Genomic DNA, 27,980 nt, shown 5'->3' with positions numbered 1-27,980 from the left:
GTCATTGATTGTCCCCTTTGGAGTGATGCTGGATGGAAAGAAGAATTCTTAATCACTTCATTTGTCATCCCAGTGGTGAAAGTAAAACCCAAGCAAGCAAATGAACCGGCATAGCTGTGGGCTGTTTAATCTCTATGGCTGCACAGAACAGCTGCTTTGTTCCAATTGAGATTTACACGTAGATGGAGTTAAGAGACGACACACAACTTTAAAAATGACATTATGTTTGTCTGCAGTGCCTCTTTGGAAAAGTGACGTTGCATTCTTGGAACACAAGTTGCAGTACTGTGGAATTCACCATACAACATTCCTCCACACAAATGAGCTCCTATCTTGAGGCTTGTCTCGCCATCTGCAGCAATGTGTCCACCTGCAAAAGAAATTATGTTGCCATGGTATCTTCCCATTTTTAACAGGAGTTACACAATTGAGTTTAAAACATCTCTGCACGGGAATTAGTCCCAAAACCTAAAATAATTTTGCTTTATGGATCGGATTAGACTGGTTCCAATAAAAACAATCCAATAGCAATCCAGCCATTGTGACCTGGATCTGACTCAATAGCGATCCAGTGGATCATATCAAACCATCTATTTACGTATGCTTTATATAATACATACTGTACAGAGGTAGATGATGCAATCATAATATCAATTAAAAAAACAAACTAAACAATTTTACCACCATCCATTCATTCAGGTTTGATATTCAAGCTGCTGCAGGCTTCTATTTCCTCACTTACAAAAAGAAGACATTCCCAAAGAGGGTGGAAAGCAATTTGTAGATGTTAGGCCAGAAATGTACACATGCACTATCAGGAACCTGGGGACATTCATTAGGAGGTGTCAAGTTAGGTTTGCTGCACACAGCAAGTGTCCAGAACAGTTCCTAACCATTGAGTGTCAAGAAGACAAACTCAAACTTGCCTCTTTTCATTTAAAAGACATTACGCTGCCAAACTAATTCTCTCGTGCGCATACTGCGAAAACATCTAAAAAATAAAAAATAAAGTAATAATCATATTGACATCAGAGACTCTGAAATTTGAATTGCCTCTTTTTGAAATCACTTCAAAATGTGAATCTTAGGTAAAACTGTCTTTCATGCAACCCTCAGGAGGACAAGGCGGCTTGGCATCTGAGCCTTTTAATTGAAAACTGACCCACGTGTGTCTTTACGCATCACTGCAGTGCTCACAAATCATCTTCATAGTTCTCCTCGGAGCTGTTGTGGTACAAGTGGTGAAGGATTTGAGTCATCTGGAAGAAAGGCAAAAGTGGATTTGATAGTACACACACCATTCATCCATCCTAAATATTCTCACCACCTTTCCTATTTATCAGAGCATATGTGTGACCACCTCTATTAATTGCTTGGTCAAACTTCAAAGCACAGAGTTTGACAAATGGCCAAATCTGCTCACTTAGACTTGGAGGCAGTTCATCTAATGCAGTGTTGTGCGGTCCCCTTCAAAATAACAGTAATAGGTTTGAAATATCACTTGTCTCTTGCAGCCCCAGGGGAAGAAATAAATGATGTAGCGCTTGATGGGCTACCATTCTATGAAACTTCCTCTTTTTCTGCAAATCCCCAAAACATTGCCGTATATCATATTTGAAATGCTGCTCGCCATTCAAACGTAAATGCCGGCATTACCTCTGTGGATTAGGTCAGATTGCAGAATTGGGAGACTGGCTCCAGAAAACAATATTGGTAAATAATGGAAGACCACTTGAATTATTTCTGCAGCTCACAGGGTAAAAGAAGGCTGTTGAGAGAAGTGAGAATGAAGAGTTTCCTTCAAACCAACTCGTTCAGACGCTCATTAGAAGTGCCATTTTGACGCCTCTGAATGTAATGAGAGTTCAAAGCTGTCATTGGAGGTCACACTCGAGGATTGGGTGAAACGCCGGCTGTCATGATGTGAGAAATTTTGTGTGTGATGACTCATCCGAGTGGACCCAGTGCTTCCAGTTAAAATGTCAAATGCTCGCGCAGGGATGTGGAGGATGTTCACTCGTAACTCCTCCTACAGCTGCCTTCAACATGAAAAGAGTGTAATGTCTTTGATACATCTCGAAATACTTCAAACAATTAGGTTGAACTCCACATAAAATATACTTTCAATTTGTGTATTATATTTGTTTAATATTATTATTATTATTATTATTATTATTATTATTTTTATTATATTTAGTGTCTTTGGCTAGTGACATGTCCATGGTTCATTTTTTACTAATGTCAAGCAAATATTGATTTCTTTTTTTTCTCACAATTCAGACCAATCACACCTTTGTTTCACTGTTTCTGTACTTGCACAATATGCAGGTGCAAAAAAAAAAAAAACTAGAAATGACCGTTCAATATGTTTCCTCCATCAGTCATGCTGCCTTTACGATCGTAAAATTCATTTTTCCTTATTCTCTATACATTGATTTATGAAATGGGCAGATTGTTAGTTACTGGTGCAGAATCGAAAGAGATCCAAGCTTCATAAAAAAGTTAGAAGTTTGCAAAGATAACAATGTCCAGTTTGATTGATGTAACACTAATATTGTAGGTCAAAGTGTTGAAGAACTGTTCTTCATCATACTGAGGGAGGTGTAATTTATTCACAACATTGCTATTAACTACAAGCACTATAATAAACATCCCATGAGATGTGCAAATGTAACTATGTCATGCTAATTCACTTTGTCCTGTTTCAATCACCAGCAGCCAGACACGGATCAATATTACTATGGAAGTAATTGGACTGGTGTCATTTTCAAAAGATGCGTTGCATTTACATTCCCTTCGCAGATTAATCAGACCTAATTCCAGTAAAACAAAAAATACATCACAAATTACTTTGAACTTCCTTTTTAATATTTGAGATGTGGACATTTAAGAGGACAGCACGATCTGTCAAAGTGAAGTTTGGAGCCAATAGCCTTTTTCAAATTTAATCAAGGAGGTGATAGGGACCTTGGAAAGGGAAACCAGGTAGAGCACGATATAAGAATTATTTAATCATCCCCGTTGCCATGTCAACCAGTGAAAAGAAAGCACGAGAGTTGCTTTTTCATTGAACCACCTTATGTTTTACTCTGCTACCATCTAACGGTAGGTTTTCACTCACACAAAATGTAAGCAAAATAAAATGTTCAGTTTTTGGTTGCAAAAAAGAAAAACCCAATTATTTAAATATGCACGATTTAAATAATTGGCAGCCTTCTCGGGAGTAAATTACAAAAGCCTCAACACACACTGCCTAAAGTTATTTCACATTTTGTTCAAGGAAAAGTAAGAGATTGGCGCCCCCTTGTGATTTAGAAAGAGAGAGCGAGAGAGAGAGAAAGAGAGAGAGAGAGAGAAAGAAAGAGTGGGAGGCCAAAAATGTGTGGAAAATGAATGAATACTAAAATACTGTCACTTTAAGGTGCAGTTGACCATCACTTGGCAAGATTCAGTTAGCAATCTAACTTTGCACTGTAGAGTCAATGTTTTTCAAAAGCAATTTTCTGAAAGCATGTTATCCACCCATCCTGAGTGTTTATCCTCAGTAGGTAGGGGTGCGGACATGAGCTGGAGCTGAACAGGGATAGGCTGAGAGATGGGGTGAACCCTGAAGTGGCCACAAGATAATCACATATGTAGATGTTTAAAATGACCAACCATTCACACTCGCGTTCACATCTATGGACAATTTAAAGTTGCCATTTACTAAAGAAACGTGTTTGTCACTGCACTATTAATTATGAGAATTGAATGCATGTTACTTCATCAAAAATATTTTATTTTTTTACCAAATAGCTTGTTGTGGATAGTACAACTATGTTGTTGTTTTTTAAAAGTTGACTTAGTATCGTTTAACTACCTATTAGCCAGACATGGGGCACATTCAAATAATGTGCAGCCAACTAGGAAAATTGAATTAATAAAAGGAATCATTTTGTTAGAATTGGCCACTTAGACAGCCTAGTGTTTGATTATTCTAGTACATTTTCATGATGGCTGAATGAGCTGGATGAAGACACCAAAAAAACTTAGACTCAGCCAAACTTTGGAGGAGGAAAACAAAAGGCTTTTGTGTAGATAGAAGTTCTGTTTTCACACATTCACTCATCCAATTATAAATCTAACAACACAGTGTTGCAATTGTAATTGACAGATGGCAGCGCCCATGTTTGCTGTGACTGGTTTGTCTCACAGGGTCCATCATCATCATCATGAGCATCATCATTGTCACATCTTAAATGTTAGGCAAGCACTTTCTGTCCTTTTTTTTAGAACTAGTTTAAAAGCCCATTTTTATTTGTTGGCTTTCGACTGACTGTCGACTGTTACTGTCCTGCTACTGTATATTCGTTTGTGTCAATTTTCATTTGTCACTGTCTTTGTGGTTGTGCCATTGCTATAGGAAGTGCTTTGTTACAGTTGCAGCTTTTGTAAAATACTTGTCAAAGTAAAAGTCTCTGTCATCATGTTTGTGGGCATGTGTTTCATGTATTTTTAAGGATACAGCAATGTTTATGCGCGAAATGCTAGTGTAGTCTTTGGGGAGTATTACTTGTTGCATATTAATGGTTAAAATGACTGTATTATTATCAGCAATTAAAATGAAAGTAGGCCAGAAATGATTTGCAGAAATTTGCTTTTTGGGGTCAGGCACCCTTTATCACTAAACTGCACTGTTTCAAAGACAGTTACGGCCCCTCCCTCATGTATGGCCACTGTCATTTGTATTTATCATGGGCTAGGCATTAAGACCTCAACCTTTGCACATAGAGGCTGGATGATAACCACTGCAGTCATGCACAGATCGAGCAACTGAAAATAGGCCGTGTATGAGTGCGTGTTTGTGTGTGAGGGAGACTCCAGAAGCCTCCAAGTGAAAGATGGGCGGAGCTACAAGAAACATTGCGTGACAAGACTGAAGAAAACAGGGTTCTCTGGTACACACACACGCGCACGCGCGCACACGCGCGCACACATACGCACACAGTAAATTACATCGACAAATGTGTGCATGTCCAATTTTTTTTTTTATGTATCTTTAGGTTGTCTTAACCTGCCTCCTCCTCACTCTGGTCATCTTTCCGGCTTTTCATTTATTTCACGCCAAGTCTTATTTCTGATATTTCTGAGTCTTATTTCTGATGTAAAATGGAGGCAAAATATATTCTTTAACTAACTAAATATATATTTAAATTAACTAAAAGAATATGTATCTATATTTAATGTATTAAATATATATCACACAAATTGATACATTCTTCCTCAAATATTGGATTTATTTTAAAAAACGCAATCAACAAAACTACTTTCTGGATAGATTAATTTATTATAACTAGTTTTACTTCGGTCTTTATAGGTGGCAGACGATCAAACGTATAGTTCTCGTTTAATTTATGCCGCACCAAAAATGCATCCTCGATCCATTTAATTGACACGTGCACAATCGATTTGTAGTTATAAAATAAACATGCGCGCGCACACACACGTTATCATACGGTGTTATATATTAGAATAAACGATGCGTATGTTTAAAAAAAAAAAACTATACAATACAAAATTGCTGGAAAAAGAAAGAAGAATGTGGCTGCTTTAATTTAATATTCTCAATATATCCACCTACAATGTTTATGACAAATTCCCTTGAACAGTGGTGATTGGTAAAATCGGAAAATTAATACAGGTACCTTGTTTACACCAATAATTAAATGGGCAACATAGAGCAGATGGCCAAAACAACTTTTAATAGTAACGAATGAGACGCAAACGACAATATTCTGCAAAGATGCTTGAAAATAAATAAAAACACGGACCTCAACAGAACAGTGCCATTATCCTATAATTCACTTGCATGAGTTGCGTTCGCAAAAATAAGCCATTTTGATCGTGAATCTTTGTCCCTCATCCCTCATGCAGGGTTGACAACATTTTAACGACAAGTCTATATGAGCGCTACTTCTCTCTTGCAAGTTTTGCACTTTCGGTATGATGTAGATTATTGTATCTTATTGCAAAACTGTGGAATGTGATTTTTTTTTTCCGCGAGGCTGCCTGCGTCTCCCCGCAATCAGCGAGTGTCAAAAAGACATCCATCATCCATATCCAGCAAAACGGGCATTATTGTAATCCATGTATTTGATAGAGATACTGCATTTTTTTTTTTAGCATTAATTCCTCAAAACAAATATTTTTGCTTGAAAACATCCAGTGAAACTAGAAACAATTATATCAAAAAGTACGGTGGCAGGGCAAGGAAAGTGGAGAAAAGAGTAGTTTTCGGAGTGTTTGCACTGAGCTGACGAGCAGGTCGTGACAGGGGTTAACGTGCCGTGAAGGGGTTAAACAAACGGACATTCCCCTCACAAATCCTCTGCGCTCATGTGGCCTTATAAGAGGAGCAATTCTATTGAGTTTAACCTGCCACGAACTTTTCTCATTAAACCATTTATACACGTTTAGCTTAATGATTGCTGTACATCCTGCCACGAAAAGCTGATTTGATTGGTAAACATGCTCACTTTATTTACACTTTGGAGTTGATAAGCCTCATATCAATCTCAAAATGAAAGCCTGACCCCCAAGAGGATCATCAATGTATCAATAAGTGTCACATTTGATCTATAACGTGAGAAAAAAAAAAAGATGACAAGCCTGTTTCAATTCGGATGTGTAAAGCAGAATTTTGCAGCAGTTCTAATGAGAACAATGATCAGCATTAATACACAAAAAGGTGTTCTCTGCTTCTAATAACTGTGTATTGAGATCACAAATATAACCATAGAAGGAAAAGAATTTTGTCCCATGGTGTTATTTTGCTTCCTGATACATGACTTTAAATCTGAAAACAGTGGAGCGGGTGTAAAAATCCCTAAACCCTCTTAAGTCCTTTGATTTGTGAGTTGAAAATCTCCTCCGAGCATTCCTGCTTTGTGAGCCTTTCGCTGATATGGAGTTAAAACTGTCCTGCTAAGGTCTGGCATTTGTAGGCTATAGAAGCTGTTGACTTGCACTGAGGGGAAAGAGCACGGTAGAGATTATGGGCAATTAAAGCCCACTTTATGCCGGTCCGCTGGCGTCACGGAGTCTGGCTGAGAACGCTCACCTCCGCTAATACTATCAATGAGAACAAACTCTGCGGCATCAACTTATTATGCACAGTGAATTATTAATACCAGAGCAAGCGCATTCCGGCTCGGCTAGCTTGATAAAGGGCCACAAACAAGATTTGATTACCTACTGGAGAGCATAAGAGTACATGCTTTGTTAAAACAGATGGAAATGTTCATCGAACAGGTTAAATGTGAAAGGTGGACATCAGATTTCATGAAAACTCAAATACTGGAGGTATAGTCAGTGTGTCTTCATGCGTGTGATTGGTAAGAAACTTTACAAAAAGGAACACACTGTTCTCCATTCAAACAGGAGTTGACACCATGAACATGAGGATATTTTGCTTGCGAGACCTCTGTTCACATGTTTGAACCCCCGCAGAGCAACACTTCAAAACAAAGGCGTGGCATTACAGCAATCCAATCTGCAAAGCATGGCAGACGTGCAGAAATGAAACGTCGTATGTGAAATGAGTTTGGAGTTCTAATATATCCGCCAGGAAAATTACACTTGAAGTCACACAAAAAACTTGCAAGTTGAACAGTCATCATGCACAACATTTGCAAATCGAGCTAAATTCAACAAGTTCCATATTGCTGCTTGGTACAATAAGGCTGAAGAGAAAATAAAGGCTTAAAAAAAAAATACATCTACAATAAAATAACAACTAACTACGTAAACCATCAAAGTTATTGCTGTGTACATAATTTGACATTTATATGAACCTATGATTATTTTACACTCATATATAAATTTAGAATGTTAAAGATGAGTAGTTAATGCGATTTCAGCAATTGCCAATCTTCACTGTCATGTCTGCAGTATAATGTAAGACATTGCAATTACAGATTATTTTGCCATAATCTCTAAAAGGTATTTGGGTTATTACTTCTGCACCATAAATATATAAATTCAGTTAATACTAGTAATGACATGACATTTTGTCTAAAATCGTACTAAATTCCTATCAAAATTGTTTTGGTGTTTTGCATGGTTTCCGCTGCATTTCACTTAGTTAGCCATCAGAGGGCCCCCAAGAAAGCACAGACAAATATGTTTTACAAGTGTCATACATTAACCACAACAAGTTAGAGGCAAATGTTGAGTATTTTTTGACGCAATTCGATGCAATGTTGTTGCTTCATGTCAAACAGGTCAGCTAAGTACGATACAGTTGAGTGAATTTGAGTGTTTTCGTGTAAAGAGCTGTGAAAGGCCCAAGAGGAGATTCTCCTGTCTGTGTCTCTCCGCCTCCAGTGGAATTAAGTGGGTCAAACTGTCTCCACTTTCATTGACTGTACGAGTCAAAGAGCAGCAAAGCCCACAGCCATTACAATCACACTCGATTGACTAATGGCTGGTATGAAAGTGTAATTAGACAAGTGAGTAAAGGAAAGCTGCAACCCCAAAGAGGAGCAAATGGAAACATTCGTGGTTGCCGACTTGACGAAACGTTTGACTTTGCTTCAAAGTAAGAATTGCACAAAAATGTCAGGCAGTTTTCAATTCACTCTTACTGTCGTGCTAAAGACGACTTGGTGTTTCGTCGTAGCAGATGCTAATCCACTGTGTCCGTCATCAGGAGCTGGTCATCAAAACAAGAGAAACACGCTCAATTTGCTCCCACCCTGTCCCGGAGCACATGCCGATGATATGATTTTGTGTGATGAAACATGGAGCGCGGATGAGAGCCGATGTCGCGAGCTGTGGCGGCACGGAGGGGTCGTGGCTGCCGAGCGAGCCGGCAGGCCATGAAAAGCAAAGGGCACGTCAAGATGGATGAGGATCAGAGGAAGAAGAGAAAACGAGAGAAGAGAGCAAAGTGAGAGGAGCCTCTGGGTCCGTGGGGCCCCCCCTGTGCAGGCGGCGTTGGCCAGGGAGCAACATCACTCACATGGCCCAATGTACACACAGAAGACTGATCTAATGTGGGCGCTTAACATACACAAGTACACCCAAATGAATTTTACAGATGGTAAATAAAGATGTCGTGAATTTAAGCAGTGCTTTGAAAGCTTTTCTTGATTTGTGCATTTGCCAGGAAAAAGAAGGACCCTCCCCCCCCTTTTATTTTTTTTGTCATTAGACATTTAGGAACCGTTTCAAGAAATGAAGAAAGAAAAAAGACAAGAGGGCTACACTTGGGCTCCTCACAGAGAAGACAGGTGGAATAGTCTGTTGTTCTGCGCAGGGCTCATGTTACCGATGTTTGCGCCGCGTGCTAGTTTGAAGAGCAACATTACCGCTGATCTTGTGTCAAAGGCTAAGTCTAACCTGCGGGACTGGAGGAGGAGAAGAAAAAGAGACTCAAGTTAAAGGTCACAGCCGCTGACTCCATTGAGGGAAATAAAAAGCTCAAATGTCTTGCCATTTGCACTAAAAGGGTAAAGACGCCCGTCAGCACTTATTTCAGTCTTTCAGATGATCAAACGATGAAACACTTATCCGATGAAGTCTTAATAAAGTGATTTTTCTCGGAAACTGTATCTGGGCATATCCAGTCGTTGAATTTATGGACAGCATTTTAAAAATGTAGCCTACTTTAGAAACATATTTATCTTGAGTCTTAACTAAGTAGAAAATCCCTTAAAATATTCAAGTTGGCAAGTATGCTAACAACCATCTGACCAAAGTAAAAAAAAAGTTAGACACTTTGGTGCAATGTTTTTTTTTTTTCTCCACTTGTTGGGAAGTATTTCCTCAATAGAGTGGCTGGGGTAGGTTCTCGTAACTATATTGTTTTGGGCACTTTGTTTTGGAGTTAAACTAACTGTGGCCCAAAATGTGTAAACAGGAAGTTGATGCCAGACTCCTTGGCCCCAAATTTAATAGAAAAATCAATACAGAAACTTCATGATATTTATGACTCTGAAACGTATCATGTGTACTGTACAAGAGTTAGAACAAAATATTGTAATACTCAAGTTTGACTGACATTGTGAGAGGAGTATTAGTTGAACAATTATACAATTGGTATTTGCATTCACTGCATACTGCTGAAAGGATCTTTATAACATCCTGTGATCTTATTTAGCTACATTTGAGTGGGAATATTTAAATATTAGCCACAGCTCTCGATAATAAGTGTCGATTAAAACCAATCTTACTTACAAAGACAGAATTTTTATACGGTTGTTTCACACGATCTCATTAGATTCTGCAAGTTAAGAACCAAATTGAGGGGATATTGTGTATTTTTTGGGCCAATTAGTGTTCCCACATTGAACATATTGTTTTATTATCACAAGTGTCATGGGTATACAGTAGTAAGGAATAAAAGGTGTCGCAGGTGCGTAGCCCAGCTTATGCATGGGCAGCACACATCATGACTGGCTGTAAATATTAAAAAAATAAAATAAAATGCATCCTACAGTTGTATTTTAAGAGCCTCTTCTTGGCTCTTTTAAAGGAGCTGAAGCAACAACCAATGTCAAATGTTTTCACGTCATAATGTGTTATAGTTGCACTACACTGCTCACTTTATAGGAAAAAAAAAAGAAATGATTGCTGCTGCACCTTCATAAAAAGAAAACAATTTCGCTTATGATATTTCATTTTACACTATTGTTTTTTTCTGAATTTTGTTCCATAATTAACTAATATCGCACTCTTACATGCAGCTTTTGCAAGTATTATTATTATTTGCGTTCACCATTATAACCGGGTCGGCCATTTCCTTCATGAAAAAAAATAACTATGAGAACTTGGAATGATGTTGCGCAAAAACTCCATCTCCGACTGTTTAAAGATCTCAAGGCTGCCTTGTGTACATAATATGTTGGAGAGATGGATGCTTCATATGGATCTTCATTCGTGATTTGGATTCTAATTGACCCAAATATGGACGAAACAGAGCTTGCGGGGGCTTTTACAGTAGCAACAGTCACTGCACAGTGTAAGGATACAGCGACTCGCCTTTCCTGGGAAAAGCCCATTTGCTATTGTGCTCGTCCAATCACTGGATGGGCCCCCAGTGCACGCCAAGCGCGCGACTGGACCTTTCACTGTACAGTCGTGCTTGTCCGTCGCCCCGTCCTTGCAGCGACTCTCCGTCCCAGCCCAGCACAGCATTACAGCAGAGATGCTTCACGTGCCCAATTGGACATTTTGGACGCTGTTTTAACGCTTAATGGAGGCGGGATTGGTTTGATATTTTGCAAAATTTGGAAAACATGGAGAAGAAGCTGATGGACACCCACACGCCTCTATTGTCATCACCGAGGGCGTCGTCTTTTTTCATTGAGAATCTACTGGCGTCGGGGCCACACGAGCGGGATTCCTCTTCCGAAAGTAGCCGATATGGAGCTGCGGCGCGCTCGGACTCTGCCAGCCCGCTCTCGCGGCGCGGCGTCATAAGCGCGGAGCCGCTGGTAAACTGGTACCCTGGAAACGCAAGAGCTTTGACTAGCCCGGGCAGTAAGTATCGCGCAAAACGTCGTTTAAATAAAGCGCAAAGATGGAGGTTGCAACAAATCGTATTGTACACACACACACGCACACACACACACACACACACACACACACACACACACACACACACACACACACACCAGTGATAAATTCTGAAACAGCAAAACAATCGCTCCTTCATGTACACCTGTCAGAACGTCCCAAAAGATGAAAATCAATACATAACTTCTATCACGTTTGCATCAGAAGAAACCAAGCCAATCAATATAGCATTGAGAAATGATATAAAGGTGACCTTGCATGTTGACCTGATTGCTCATGAATACATGCATGCGCCAGGGCGAGAGGTGTTCATTTTGCATTTTGGTCTCAGGTCCATCTATCAACATGAGGTCCGAGGACCACTGCTGCTCGGTGTCGACCAGTGACAGAAGTTCTCCCGCCGTCTCAGAACCGATTACAGACGACAGCTACGAGTCGGACAGGAAATTAGGGGACGGCAACCTGATTGATATCCACGACGACGCTCAGAGTGGCTTTGATGCGCCCCCTGACTCAAACACCACCAGGAAAAAGAAAACCCGGACTGTGTTCAGCCGAAGCCAAGTGTTTCAACTGGAGTCCACCTTTGACATGAAACGGTACCTGAGCAGCTCAGAGAGGGCCGGCCTGGCCGCATCACTCCACCTGACAGAGACCCAGGTCAAGATCTGGTTTCAGAACCGCAGGAATAAATGGAAGAGACAGCTGGCGGCGGATCTCGAGACTGTACACGTTCCCAACCCGAGCCAGAGGGTGATCAGAGTCCCCATTTTGTATCATGACGGATCTGCTGCAATGGCTTTTAATTTGAATGGGCATCAGGTCTTCTCGAACTCTATCGCGTATCCCCTGTCCTCCCTGGCCCACTCCATGAGCATACTGAGGTCGCAGATGAGCGGCTTGGTGTAAAGTACGGTATCAAAGTACTATTTTGACATTTCTACTACAATAAGTGCAATAACACGCAATGTCACTGGCAGTCGCAGATAGCATCCGAAGGAATCCATATGACACAAAGTGAAGTCATGTTTGTGTGTAACGTGTGTGTTTGTCTGCTACTGCCAACATAAAATAATAAACCGAGTGCCGTGTACTCTGTTTGATAAGCAACTATTTTTGCCAAAATTTTATATTAAAAAGACATACACGTTTTCAATATTATCATTTTTTCCACTCAATAAATGGATACAAATACTGACTTGTTTTTCCTCTGTGTTTTCACTGCTTAAAACGCATATTTATTAAATAGCAAGGTTTAGGAACTAACTTTCAAGTAAATATTTTATTAATATTATTACTATTATTATTATTTTACAAAGTCAGAATAATTGCTTTTCAAAAATCTTTTTGACTGCAGGATTAAATAGAAAATTTACAAAAAACGGTTACTGCACTGTTTTAATTCGGCTCAAATGGGTATATAAATATATTGGCGTTTACAATAATTATGTTTATTTAAAGCTGTTGTGTATAAATGGAGTTGCAAATAAAAAAAGACCTTTACTACCAAATAAATCTTGCAAATCAGCAAAAAAGAGTGGCATCTGAATTGGGATTAATTTCTATCCAAGAAAATCTCCACCCAGTCTTAATAAAAAGTTTGATTATGTCCTAAGGCACGCCACGTGAATGAAGTTTAATTTCCTGAAATAAACCACATCAGGCACATCTGCACAACCAAATGGGATAATGTGAAAGATCAATTGTCTTTCTGGGATGATTCTATTTTGAATATCACATATGTCCACGTTTCTAAAATTTTGGGTGCCTTATTTAGCCACAAGACAGAGGGGCAAAGTGTTAGAGAGCATCCGTTTTTCAATTTTATATTTGGAAGAGTTGAGTAAGTCACCGATACACCATCGCACGCACAGCACATGTAAATGTATACACTTTAAAATCCATATTTTAAATGGGGAAAAAAATCCCTTCTGGAAAGCGAACAGCAAGTTTTGATGGGGAAAGATGTAGCTTGGGCAAAGCGAGGAGGGGAGCTCCAGTACAACGCTCTCGTTCTTGTCGCATCCCTTTGCTGTGATTGGTCTACACCGCTTGTCGATTGGACCAATCGGTGAGAGCCTGTACTTCGCCCCATCCAACGTGATGTGAGCGCTGACATTACACACCGAGACGCTCCAGCCAAGCAGCGTGTGCTCAGTGGATGCTGCTATGGTGTGTACACCATCGACACCTTAGTGCTTGCATTTATCGAAGAGGAGAAATAAACAAAAGGGGGAGTTTACGCATTGGAGAATATGAGTAAAGTGGACGCAACATGTCGTCCCAGCGCCTCTCTCAAATTCACCATTGACAACATCCTAAATCTGAAAACAAGCGGGCGCGCCAGTGACAGCTGTCATCCCCACGGAGAGCACGATGTCTCGGCCACGGTCAAGTGTAAAGGCCGCATCCTGCAGAGCAACCTGGAGGGAGCCGGAACCCAGCACAGGCAAGAATCGGACGAAAGTGGTAAGTGATTATTTGATTCAGATCATAAACGCATCACACGTTCTACGCATAATTTCGGATGACACAATCGGATAGGTTGTTCAAGTAGTTGTTGTTGTTGTTGTTTTTTTGGGGTAGACTTCCCTCACGAGAATAACCGGGTCAGCGACTCGGCCATCGACAACGGTCGGGCTGCGGAGGCGCGCTTCGAGAGCGGAGACAGCAGCTGCGATGACTGTAGCTCCACCACTACGACCACGGAACCTCTTAAAGCGGACAGTCCCACGAAGAAGAGTAAAATGATCACGAAAAAGAAAACGCGCACCATTTTTTCCAAGAGACAGATCTTCCAGTTGGAGTCTACGTTCGACATGAAGCGCTACTTGAGCAGCGCGGAGCGCGCCTGTCTCGCCAGCTCTCTGCAGCTCACCGAAACGCAGGTGAAAATATGGTTCCAGAACCGTAGGAATAAATTGAAACGGCAAATCTCGAGTGAAATCGACGGACCAGTGAGCGACTTCCCGGAGACGGTGAAGCCCGTGGTGGTGGGTCAGCTCCCCGCCTTGTACAAGGAGAGCAGCCTGCTGGGGAGGTGCCTGATGCCCATGCCATTGCCCGTCGTGTACCCGGGTTCAAACACGCCTTACCTCTGTTTCTCCAACACCAGCAAGTACTTCAGCCTCTATGATGGGGACGTATGACGCTGTCATCAAGCCTGCATGTGTAAACAGCCTCTATGATGGGGACGTATGACGCTGTCATCAAGCCTGCATGTGTAAACAGACACTTTTGTTAGTGCCAACTTAAGCATTTATGAGGTTAAGCCTACAGTATACAGTTCAAAGGGTCGGACACTGGCCCTTAAGTGTTTAAAAGAAGGCTGTAAGTAGTAGGAACATATCACTTTCAAATGAGCTTTTTTTTTTTTTTTTTTTTGTATTATTTATTTATTAGCCTGGCTTTGGTGTAGGCCTAACACTTAACACCCGGAAAGAGAATATAGCAGGCCTAGCAAATGGTAGCCTGGCCGTGCATGGCCTATACATTTTCTTGTTTACATGATAGTCCTCTATCATTGTTATTATCATTATTAATATTATTGTTATCTTTATTATTCTCAACAACAGCCTATGCCACCAAAGAAATTAATATACCTTGCATGCATTTATAATATCATAACGACTTTTGGATTACAGAAATTATATGTATTTAAATGAATGTCATTAACATTTTATTCACGCATGTCCATTTTTTTTTGTCCTTACGTATCTTACACTTACGTTATTTTTACATTCGCCTTTAGGCTCATTACAGCATTTACTGCAACTGTAATTAAAAACTCTTTATTCCCCCAAAACATTTACCACTGATTCAGTAATTTCAGGTGACTTGTTGTCTAACTCAGCTCTTAGTTTTATTATGTACATACATCAATTATGTTTTCGATTTCACATAAAGACAGGTGCAAAATATGGTTTTGTTCTCATTTAATAGTAGTGCATGAACACTTGTGAACCTGGCATTCAGTGAATAAGAAAGAAAACGTTGATGTGGTTAGGTTTGATTTAAAAACCTGTAAATTAGATCTACCTAAATTTTGGCTAATAGCCAACCATTACTTGCATGTGACACATCTGACCATTTTCTTTCATTTTGATGTATTTGTTAGGAGAAAAAAGGATGAATATTATTACAACTATTTGAAAGAAATGATTGACAAAAAGTAATGATCAAAATCCATACAACTGCATTTATAATAATAATAGTAATAATAATCATAATAATAATACATATTGCAAAAGCACTTTGCTCTTATTTTGTGTTGAATTAATATGAACGATTTATACCATTAAATGAAGCATCTTGGAAAAGAATTATCCAGGTAATCTTCACAGACGTACACCACCGTTCAAAGGTTTTGGGTCACTTAGAAATGTCCTTATCACAATCTTAAATCACAATTTTTCAATGAGGATAACATAAAACTGACCATTGTTAGTGTGGTAAATGACTATTCCAGCTGCAAATGTCTGTTTTTTAAAGCAATATCTACAAAGGTGTATAAAGGCCCATTTCCAGCAACCATCCCTCCAGTGTTCTAACGGTCCATTGTGTTTGCTAATTGTGTTAGAAGGCTATTGGAAACCCTTGAAAACCCTTGTGCAATTGTGCTAGTTTTCATGGAAAACACTTAATTGTCTGGGTGACCCCAAACTTTTGAACGGTAGTGTATAATATAAATACGTGAAGCTGACCTCCAACTCTAATGCTAATATTCTGTAGAGAAACTATGAGCAGTAGCTTTGAAACATCATGAACTTAGCTCAATTAACTATTGCTTAGCCAACAAGAATTCTGTATACAATTTAAACTATAAATCCTATTCTAGCAAGCTAGTATGTATAACTTATACAATAAATTAGCTTTGAAGCTCAACATTAAAGGAACTTAATTTTTTATCTCTACTTTAAACAACAACACTCAAGTACTTTTTAATGTTGTTCTTTTTTCCTGAAGACCTCCTGCCTTGACTTGGAAGTGCATCTGACCTCATCAGTGCAGTCCTCTGACCTCCAGTGCACTTTGCCACAACACTTACACTCCACATGTGTCATGCTAGCTCCACTCTCTTCGATTGAATATGCAATCAATAGACAACAAGCATGCAAGCAATATAAATGGTGCAATCATCCTATTTATTTTATAAAAAAGAAACATCTTAATGCATTTTAAAGCTATCAAGCACACACGGTATATCATTTGTTGTTGATGCAAATGCATCTAAATATTATTGGAATATTTGAGATTGTTTGAACAAATTATAACACAACTTTTATAAAGATGTCAAAGTAAACAAAGCTACAATAACACTCACCAAGGAGTAAAAAAAAAAAAGTGCCAAATGTGTGCATGTGTGAGGGTGTGTATAAAGTGGAAAAAAGGAGGTCGGTTATGTCCGGCAGGCTGTCTCCAGTTTAAGAGCTTCACTGCTCACTACACACAGTGCTTTGAGACGATCCACTCAGACAGCAAGAGGGCAGATTTTTTTTTTAATAGGAAAACATTACCTCTAAAATATAATATTCAAGCAACTTAAAATATGCATCGCAATAATTTGCTATACCAGGCATGAATGACGATACTCTTCTAAAAGCTGGGTAAAATATTACCAAAATGCAATAATGCTTCATATGATACAAGCATATATTTTCAATATTTAGTCATCACTTCCTTTTAATCCGAGTTTGTTTTTGTAATGTGTACTCAGAGCCCTAACTTTATATGTACTGTATGACTCAATGAAAGAGCAAAAAAAAAAAGTGAATAAGGGAGGGGGAGCTCAGTCAGAACCATTTGATGAGTGTGTGTTTGTGTTGGAAATAGTACGATCACGTTTGTATTTCTACACGGGTCTGCGCCTCTGTAAAGATGAAGTCTGGCTTCTCAGAGGCAAGGAAGTGCTGTTCCTAATGGTTGCAGAGTGTATCCAAGAGTGACCAATTGAGTGTGTGTGGGTGCATGTGTGTGTGAGTGTGGACATTATTCCCGTGTAAAAGTTTTTGGCAGCCTCTTTCTGCATGACTAGAGGGTGTGTGTGTGTGGGGGGGGGGGCTCCTCTCTCTCAGCTCGACCGTTTCTTTAACCTCTGTTGACCTCTTCTAGTCATCTGACAAAGGTCGTCACCCAAGACTAATGGAGAGACAGTCCCCTCAACATATGTTTGAGAGACAATAATATTCTCACCACAATCTTACAATGTTCTAACCAAAGCAAGCAAAGCCTAACCTTTTCCATACACTTCACAACAATGGCAAGTCTTGTTGCAACACACTGTACAAACATGGTGGACATGTTGCAGTGAAAACATTTGGTTTAACCTCTGACGTCAAACACAGTCTCTTTCACCATGCTGCTTGAACCTCATAATTAGAATCTCATTTTCCCTAATAGAACGAAGGGAAATAAACTAAAAGGTTCCAGGGTACATTGGAGTGTAAAATTAAGTTAGCTGTTTGTCACCCACCAAAGTTACATGGTTGACTTCCAAGTAGTTGAAGGATTGTTTTCCAACCTTTCGTGAGTCAAACTACACATTTGACATGACTTGTCACTATACATCGCTGACATAGAGAGATAGACGGATATATAAAGCAAATAACTCATATTTGATTCATCAATTGGCTAGGTATTTTTAAAATAGACCCGCAAGTTACTCATGTAGTCCTTTGAGGCTACTTGATCCACGGTCGACAGTATTGTTGATTTGTCTCCACGTTGAAAACAAAAACCTGATTGAATTCAGACATGTACATCGGTTTTGTATTATTGATGATCTTTTGAGTATGAGGAAAAGAGTAGAAAATTACGTCGGTTGACCACATTTTAAACGTGCAACTGAAAGCTAAGCACTTATTTCTTCTGTGTAATTGAGATAATAATCAGTTACAGATGGCTGGAAAAATACATAAAACAACCCTCTCAAAAAACAGTAAACTAGTTGCCCGCTAAACCCAATTTTTTATGTGTAGGGAGAAGTTTAGCCAACCTTCCCCCTTACCTGACCCAGTTCTTGACTCACAAATCGATCAGCAACCGTGTTAGATTTGTGATTGACACCCAGCAGAATTAACTGGATAAAATAGCTATGAATGAACTCAACATGACGTCAAAATTTGTGGAATGTGTTGCAAAATGAGCGTAACAAAAACCAATTTAAATCGGAAAATCAGTTTTGATTTAAAAAGAAGCGAGTGCATCAAATTGAACCGAATCACATGAATTGAACCAAATCATTCTGATTTAATCTTCGGGGCGCCCACATTGAAGTCTCGATCGGTAAAGAGAGCAATATTGTAAAGTTAAAAGAAGGACATGAGTTCAATATTCAGCTGGCTATCATGACATAGTTCCTCTTTGACTGGTAGTCATTCATACTAACCAATAAGTCACTGATCAAACAAATTAGTCTGTTTTGTTGAAAACGTCAAAGCAAAACAAAATTCTATTATACATGCTTTGGATGCGCTCACAAGAATCAGGCTAAATGCATGAAAGGAATTTGACTTGTGGAAGCAGCTTTTGTCTTTTAAAAATGTGGTAAAGAATTTAATTGTATGACTTCATGAGCATTTATATTTGCAGGCTTCACCGTACTATCTGGGGTAGACAATGTTATTCTCAAAAATGTACATCATGTGGATTGTCTTCTAATTATAGTGCATAGGATATATCCTGCAAACTAAAAAGAAACATATCTGGAATAACTGATTTGGTCTATGTGCTCTTTATCAGACATGCTATGGATTCTCTGGTGTGACCAAATACACCAGAGGGCAACCCGAGAACAAAACGACATGACACAGCATATTGTAAAGTAAACAACAAGGCTATTAGTTAGAGGCGGAAACCTGACACAGGAGCTCTGCGTACGTGTCACACTTAAAGACTGTTTGATGGCCTATTGATCTGCTGATTTAGGACCCCCCCCCCCCCCCCACACACACACACACACACATGCCCCCGTCCCCCTTCTCCATAATGCAAATTGCTCGAGGAAATTGAAAGATAGCAGACGGAATGGATTTGGATGAAAGCAGAGTGATACAGAGGGGGATTTGGACCATGGCCAATTGCTAATTGCTGAGCAAGCTAAGTGAGAAAAGAAAAATAAATAAATATAAATGCTTTTAGAACTGAACGCCGTTGTTGAATTATAATAAATATGATAGATTATGGATGTAATTAACAAAGTGTGGGTTACGCAAATGTTTGGCAGACATAAAGCAAAGTGAAACATCTAATTTCATAGCAAACCATCCCAAGTGTAATCTCACACTTCAGTGAAGTCCCAGGATCTGCAAAATCAACAGTGTCCATCTTCTGGGAGCAAAGTGCATGTCATGACAACCTGCCCGGTGACCCCTTCTATTAATTTTTTTATAATAATAATCACAATCATAAAATATAGGTCATATAAATTAAAATTGAATCAAAGTTATGTTTTCCTAATTAAAATGATGTTTTTCTATTTCATTTCCTGTCCCAGTGTCAGTGACACATGACGCATGCGCACACATACACGCACCAAAGCCGTGTATCAATTAAACAGCATCGTGTTCAATGCCCTCCCTCATGTCCTGTCCCCTCAGACACCCTCGTCAGGATAATGTGCCATTAATCTACCACTGAAAACACATTATTGGCCAATCAATAGGTGATATGGGAGGGGGAAAGGGAACAGAGGAAAGAGGAGAAGCGAGGAGATGGACAGGAGGCAGGGGAGGAATGCTCTAAGTCTGGGGGGAGGCGTTTGAGCTCCACTATACGGACATGGAATACTCTGTGCGGTTTCATACTGAATGTCAATACAGGTCCATTAACAACAGATAGAGTTGTCAAAGTGCCCAAACTATTACAAGGGTTGAAGACAGGTGGGGCAAAGTGCATTAAAACCACTAGACAAATCACGTTTTTATAATAACCAACAAACGAGTACAAATGATATTCCATCAGATGAATAGACCAAGAATGGCACATCAAATTCAATCAAGAACTCAAAAAGACAAAGGAGACAACAAAAACCTTAAAACTACGCAACAAAATTTAAGATCTTAACCAGAAAACAAAAGGGACGTAGTGTTAGTTACTGAGGAAAGAAAAGAGAAAAAGAATCACTTGAATCATATAAAACTGATGAGACAACGGGACAAAAAGCAGATGGACAAGCCACAAGGTTAAACTAAAAGTTCAACATCACCAAGGCCAAAGAGAGCAAAATGGTGGAAGTCCAAAGTCATGAAGGTGTTCTTCAATGTGAGGGATATCCACTGTGAGTGTTTCTCAAGGCCAGATAATCAACCAACAAATCAATAAAGAGGTCCTGTTTGTTGCTTCATTCTTTGTGCAAGAAGAGTGTTGTGGCAGGAAAATATATGGCTGCTTCACCATGATAACGTGCCTGCTCACATGCCCCGAGCGTCTGACAGTTCCTGGCTGAGAAGAACATTGCTATGGTGGAGCAACCTCCTTACGCACTCAACTTTTTTTTTTTTTTTTTTACTCTTTCCCAAGCTCAAGGGATTCACCACCGGAACCCATTTTGAACGTTATCAAGATGGCCAAGAAAACGAGTCCTTCCTTCAGCACATGCAGGCAGACAAGGTTGGTAAACAGCGTTAGGCTTCAAGGGCATTACATCGAAGGAAAACACCTGCAGTTTGTATTTTGGACTTCAAACATAGCATTTGCCAGGTCAGTCCTGGAACTTTTAAATATAATTTGGAAGCATGTGAAGGGAAACTTCATTTTCGTCCCTAATTTAAAATTGTGTAATGCTATTGGACCGTAAAAACAAAGCAATGCCTGAGTTTTATCTCGCAATATTGATTTCATTTATTTTCTTTGAATGACTTTTGTCTGTTTCATGTTATTTTAGTGACTGTTGTGAGTTTTCCTCTTTAAAGGAGAGGCCGTATTAATATACCCTACATCTGTTCAGTACTTCTGAAGAGATCGAAGTGGTTTACAGCAATGCCATGCACCTGGAAATATTTTTGAAGCATGATTTAATTTAAGGACAGCACAGTGGTCGACTGGTTAGGACATCTGCCTCACAGTGCAGAAGACGTGGGTTCGATCCTTTTGAGGATAAAGCGCTTCGGATAATGGATGGACTTATTTTGACGATGAACGATTATAAAACATTTAGGCTTGTGGTGACCAATGGAGTTTTACATCACTTAAACGGACAATGGAGATAAATGAAACAACATATATATTTTGAAATGTTTTTATCATCTTTTATATTTATATATTTTTTTTGTATTTTTTATTTCAATGTTGTTTTTTGTTTTCACAGCAAGTAATATGATAAGACCGTGTGTAATGGTTAGATGCCCTCAACTGATCAGCACCACTTATTCAGGTTGCCAGCTCAATAAAAAGCACTGTGTTTGTTTGTTAGCCGCTCAGCACACAGCGCTACTGCAGGACCAATGACAGAGTCAGGGGAACATAAAACAATGCATGAATACAAAAATTCAAGAGAGTTTCTATTGGCTCACTAGCAGTGTCTTGATTTCCAAAATGTTCGGCCGATCAATAAAAGTGACATCAAACAAAGCACTAAAAGCTAGCTCAGGTACAAACATGCACACCAAAATGGCAACTTACAGTATCACAATTCACACCTCGTTAGCCATGTACTACGGGATTCGGTCAGCCAAAGATAAGGAGGGCAAACCAAGCAATGTGCATGCATCTGAGCTGACCTGCATGCCTCTTTAGTGAGATGACAAACCGGAACACCCAATGACTCTTCAGGGAAAACAAGTTGCACTGAATGCTAGAGCCCAAACAGTGTGATGCAACTGCTACATGCTGCACAGGTAGGTGACCCATGAAAGAAGTTCCGGACAATACCAAAAACAATTGCCTTAACAATGAGCACAGTTGGTCACTAACATTAACCAAGTGCATATTACAGTAACTATAATAACTCCCCCAGGAAGTGCTGCAGTATGCTTGAGCAAGAAAACGAGCCTCTAATTGCTCCAGATGAGCTCCACAGGGCTCTGTTAGATGGACAGCAGAAGGATCAAGCCAGCGGTGTTTTGGCAGATAAGTCTTGTGAAACCCAGGAGACCACAAACTGATGTTACAGCTCGTGGTATTATTGGTCAACTAGTAGGTTGGAAGAGAACGTATTTAGCCCATAATTGGTGGATTAGTGTACGTTGGGCATCCGTTTTTTTTTTTTTTACATCTTTATATTCCATAAGAGTAAGGCCCAGTGACCAATTCAATGAAACCTGGACACCAGGTGAGTACCTGAGAAGCCAGGATTTAGATAAGCTGGTCCACATGAATCTCAGCAAACATTGTTATAAAATGATACATAAGGGCAATGAAAACTGCCACAACTGGGATTTTGTGTGGTACAGTGTTGCTTCGCTTCTTTGCGATTCAGTTATTGTGGATTCACTCAAACTCTTCTTGTGGAAATTCACTTGGTGGGTCTCTATCTTGAAACGTATCACCCGCAAGTGTGTACACCTTGACTCAGACCTCACCTGTGAAGTCAGCCAAGCAAGGACTGCAGCCTAATGAAATCAAACCTTTCATGGAAAAGTATTCATTCAACAAGACATGATCCGTTTTGAGGTAAACTTGTGCAAAAGCGTAACAGAATTCATAATTAAGTGTTAGTTTAGTTCGCTCTCTCACTCCGCAAGGTCTGTGTGTTTTTCCCACACACTTCCTCGTACACAACAAACACACCTCTTAGCCCTGAAGTGAGTGGATCTCTCGAGAATTGTGCTCCCCTCTGGCCAGTTCTGGGGATGCTCTAAGTGCTCTGTAATAGTCAGCAATCAGCGCTGATGGATAGAAACCAACGTCCAGCCCTCAGGAAAGAAATATAAATAAGTAAGATGAATAAATAAAAGCCTCATGTCCTCACAACCGCATATTGCATTGGGCATGTGTTTTATAATGAATATAGATTGAGAGGTTGAAATATTTATAGTTCAGGGGCCGTGTGTGTGCATGTGTGTGTAGATTTGTGTGGTAGTGGGGTGTGAACAGACATCCTAAGTGGACAGGAATGAATAAAGAAAATTCTTCCTGTGGAAGCTTCCAAGCAATATTTGTTTGTGATCGACGCTTGGGACATGCTGTGTGGGACGTGCGCACACACACCTTTGAAATTCCGATCGTTTAAAAACCCAGAGTGATGATAATCTTTCTGGTTTCATTTGAAGCTTGCTATTCACCTCCAATGATGCCATAAATAATATAAGTTGTCCACTGTTCAATTGAAAGGTGTCTGAGGAAACATGGCTGGTCATGAACAGCCTGGGGCCCAGGTGAGGAGCAACTGCAGGAGAATGGAGAGAGACGAGACATTGTCCCCGAGATGAACAAACGTAAGCAGAATTACCAAGTGTTTAAGAGAAACAAAACAAAAAATAGTAGTGGAAGTGGACTTGAAATGAATGGTAGCGTGATAGAACAGGATTCACCATCCATTTTACATTGCACATGGGATCAACTTCGGGAAAATAGATTGAAAATTGTATTCTCTTTTTTCTCTGTTATACAGTTTATTGTAGCATATTCATGAAAAAACAAAATTATTGGCAACAAAAATATATGTAACCGGTTCTTTGGAATACTCATTGCAATTGCAGATGTGCCTCATCTCTTTCATTGCTTATAAAAAGTCTACACACCCCTGTTCAAATGCCAGTTTTTCTTGCTCTACAAACATGAGACCACCACAAATCATTTCCCACAACCCGGAATTGAAAAGAAAATGACATTGTTTTGCTAGGGCAAGTAAAAATCATCAACTGGCTTAATTGCACACTCTCATAGTGTAGGATGTGGCTGTGTCCAGAATGAACTGACCACATTACAATTAATGTTAACTGGTAGTCATCACACACCTGTCAGCATTTAAAATGCCATTGATTAACCTCAAAAACAGTTCAAATGTTGGTATGGCTTTCCTGACACTTTGGTAGTCACATCTTACAGCACAAGCAATGGTCTGTAAAGACCTTCCACACCTTCTAAGAGATCTAATTGTTTAAAGGTGCCAGTCAGGAGAATGGTAGAAAATAATTTCCAAGGAATTAAATATAGTGAAGAAAGTGAAGACAGCTTACAATATGGCTCTAAAGAACTGCCTCTATATTTGATGAAAAGGCAAGACTAAATCCGGTCAGTGAGGCTACCAAGAGACCAACAGCAACGCTGAAGGCGTTTCAGGAATTTCTGGCGAGTACAGCCTGTTTAGTAAAAGTGACAACAACCTCACATGTTCTTCATAATGTATGTACAGGCTATGGGATAATTTGGCATGATGAAAGATTTATCTTAAAAAGATAAACCATCCAGGTCTGGCTGCATTTAGCAAAGCGTTTGAGAGCTTCCAAGATGTGAATGGTCTAATGAAACCCAGGTTCAACTTTTCAGACCATAATTCTATTTTTGTTTTTGTTTTTAAACACGTCAGTTCATCACCAAAAGAACAGTAGAAGCAGCAGCATTTGGTTGGGCTATTTTCTCAAGTTAAAACTGGAGCAGCAGTCAAGCTAGGGGAATTCCCAATAACAGTGTAAACACAAAACCTTCCTACTTCTAATAGAAAGCAAAAAAAAAAGGAACCAATGTCGCTTAAACACAAATCGGCAAACGGGTTAAGTTAATCCAAACGTCCCTTCGGCAGCTATCCTAGAGCACCGTACAAAGCCGGGACCCTTCACGACCTCCCAAAGCAACCTGAAGTGCCATTTTCATCCCGATGTAGAGCGCCTATTACATCAACAGACTAGAGAAGAACATGAGAGCTAAATTAACGTGAACAACTTTTTGCCCTTAAGCGCTGAGATTGTGTTTCAATAATGATACACATCCCTCATGAAAGCTCCTTTTCGCTCGTGGCAATGACAAAAGAGCACATCATATGAGATCTCTCTTTTTCAAGGCTGTAAAACTCCCGGCACTTTCTCTACTTAAGAAGAATAAAGCTCGCTTGTTGTCCCAAAGAAAAAAAACTGAAGTCAATATTTTGTCCTTCATTTGGGGCTAGTATCAAGACTAAGTGTTTTAAAGTGCCGTTTGGGGCTAGGGGCCTTAGATGAGTGCCTGAGAATATTTAAAAGTGGCAACTTCTGGCAGCAAGTGGAATAAAAAGTTGATAGTCTGTTGGGAGGGTTTAATAATGAAACGGGAACGTGTGGAGTTACTGGAGTTAAGTACACTTAGAAGTGCACTCGGAAGTGTTATGGAAGAGATAACAGATGACAAGATGGAATGAGGAGGTGCCAGGATGATGGTTAACAAACCTTTGAATCTGGGTCGTCTCCTGGTCAAAGGAACAGATTTACTTTTGACGTCGGTGAAATGAAACTTGCATTTGCGAGGACAATTAAGCGCGAGGCTTTTGTACTACGACATAAAAATCCTAGAGGCACTTCATATGAATGTATTACTTTCATAAGGTTACGCACACAGTGAGTGTCTGGTTGTGACAATGCAGCAGACTGAACAATGTGCTCAAGTGCATTCACCTTATTTGTGTGTCTGAACATGAACGTGCGTGTTTGTAAGTATTTGTGTGTTTGAGCGCGTGGATATGTGCTCCCGCTCTCGCTGCCATCAGGAGGTTTTAATAGCGTAGAATATTCCTTTGCATTTTACATGACTTTAGGGCAAGCTACTCTCGCCTGTCTGCTTTGCTCAGATCAGATGCTAAAACGGGAACACAGAGTGGACTGCAAGTCTTCATTTCTTGCTCTGGAATCTTTGTGTGTGCCTTGATTATATTTTATATATCATGATACACTTACAAAGCTCATGTTGTATTTGTCAACAAGATCAGAGAGCTCATTTAGGTTCATTATTTAGGTTGGGTGGGTAGTATGGTACACTGCCATATGAATGATATGAACCCTCCTGAGTTTTTCACATTACCTTTCTTCTGTAGCTCTCTTGATTTTTGCTGTTTGATTTATTGGTTCTTTTTTCAGTTTCCAAAACCTTAAATTCTACAAGATGTACATGAGAAATTCAGAGTCTAAGGGTCTTATTTTCATGAGCAGCACAAGTCTAACTCAAAGTGCAGAATGTACTCACACTAAAAAGGATTGATAAAATGTGCCACACATGTGGAGCTCAAAATTTGTCTGCCTGCACCTTGTTTGAAGCAACCAAAATCGCTTTACACCATCTGCGCCACAAGTTAGACCTGCTTTTTGGTAGTCTCAATTCTAGTCTGCTTTTGGTCAGCAAATCACCAGATGCATTAGAATATGTCAGAATGCCTATCACGGCGTAGCGCAGTCAACCAAATTCACAAGCACTCGACTGACAAAATGACAATCAAATATTTTTTCTTGTTTAAAAGCTTTGTTGGATGTATATCTGCATCCTATTCTTCCAGTATGCAATTTAGTTGGTGAAACTTAACGCAGTAATAAAATTCCACCCGCAATAATAGTGACATCTTGACCTTTGCATTTGACAGTAGCATTTCTTCACTCTTTACAATTTAAGCATTGATTACTGCAATACATACAAATAAACATTTAGCGAATTTCACGTTGATGAGGATAGTTGCCTGGTTGAAAATATTTATGAGTACCCCTTGTCTTAAAACCAAAGTTGTAGCATCAGTAGAATCTAAGAAAAGACGTAAAAATGTCACAGGTGAACAATTCTCTCCATCTTCTGCATCTTTACTAAATTGAGATGCCAGGCGCAACTCTGCTCAATTCAGAGACTCCAGGATGAGTTTGGCTAATAAATATTAGATGGCTTACTTTTATTTCTAGAAGCTTGTCGTGTTTGCTGTTGCTTACACAGCAAATCACCGGACAGAGAAAAAGGGGGGGAAGTAGTGAGGATACAAAACACACAAATAGATAAACAGTTAGAGTAACACGCCACAACATGGATACAAGAGAAGAAAACAAAATGCTTTCTGGATTTCACCTGAAGCAACCAAAGGGGTGAATTCCATTTTGTAGCTCCAAAAAGCCTGTGCTGTGGAATCTTCTGCTCCAATCAATATTTCAAGGGTGCTGTGGGGATAAATAAATAAGTAAATAAAACACATTTTAAGTCTGAAATGCTCTTATTGCCGAAGCGCTTCCATGTATGCCCTCTGGCAAAGTAGTAGAAGAACATGTGTCCCATCAAAGACTTGCACTGAGTAGACAAACCCATCTGTTGTGCAATAAATGAAATAGATCAATAAATGGTGCATCAACCCTTCATTCGACAATTGAGCTGACTTTCCACGCTCGTTCTTGGTGGCTCGCATTTAGACTTCTTGAAATAAAAATTGCAAAATGAACATTTTTTTTTATTCTGTCTCACAAATGTCTTTGTATATCAAACCCAAATGTCGATGAAAAAAATAATAATTAGCCCAATTTTTCCACTACTTTTGAAAGGGGGTGTTT

General features: G+C 39.5%; 2 protein-coding genes and 1 long non-coding RNA gene across 3 annotated transcripts; 2 read left to right on the top strand and 1 right to left on the bottom strand.

Annotated features, from left to right (window-relative positions):
* Positions 1-183: 183 nt before the first annotated feature.
* LOC147056742 (uncharacterized) lies at positions 184-27,361 on the bottom strand. The gene is made up of 4 exons (XR_015066069.1): positions 27,336-27,361; positions 14,655-14,722; positions 1,163-1,259; positions 184-370 (listed from the first exon to the last, which is right to left on the bottom strand). It is a non-coding gene; the product is annotated as an uncharacterized LOC147056742 (long non-coding RNA).
* On the top strand, positions 11,280-12,507 carry hmx1 (H6 family homeobox 1). Its single transcript, XM_085912231.1, has 2 exons — positions 11,280-11,523; positions 11,891-12,507. Exons 1-2 carry the CDS (start codon positions 11,280-11,282, stop codon positions 12,466-12,468), a joined length of 822 nt encoding a protein of 273 aa, XP_085768357.1. The 3' UTR covers positions 12,469-12,507.
* On the top strand, positions 13,738-15,417 carry hmx4 (H6 family homeobox 4). Its single transcript, XM_085912232.1, has 2 exons — positions 13,738-14,028; positions 14,146-15,417. The coding sequence occupies exons 1-2, from the start codon at positions 13,815-13,817 to the stop codon at positions 14,706-14,708; spliced, it is 777 nt and encodes a 258-aa protein (XP_085768358.1). The 5' UTR covers positions 13,738-13,814; the 3' UTR covers positions 14,709-15,417.
* Positions 27,362-27,980: the final 619 nt, after the last annotated feature.

This window comes from Syngnathus leptorhynchus, chromosome 5 (assembly GCF_054491065.1).
Source record: "Syngnathus leptorhynchus isolate UIUO chromosome 5, UIUO_Slep, whole genome shotgun sequence".
Taxonomy (NCBI): domain Eukaryota; kingdom Metazoa; phylum Chordata; class Actinopteri; order Syngnathiformes; family Syngnathidae; genus Syngnathus; species Syngnathus leptorhynchus.
The sequence above is the reverse complement of the archived record's forward strand: the minus strand, read 5'-3'. Positions and strand labels throughout refer to the sequence as shown.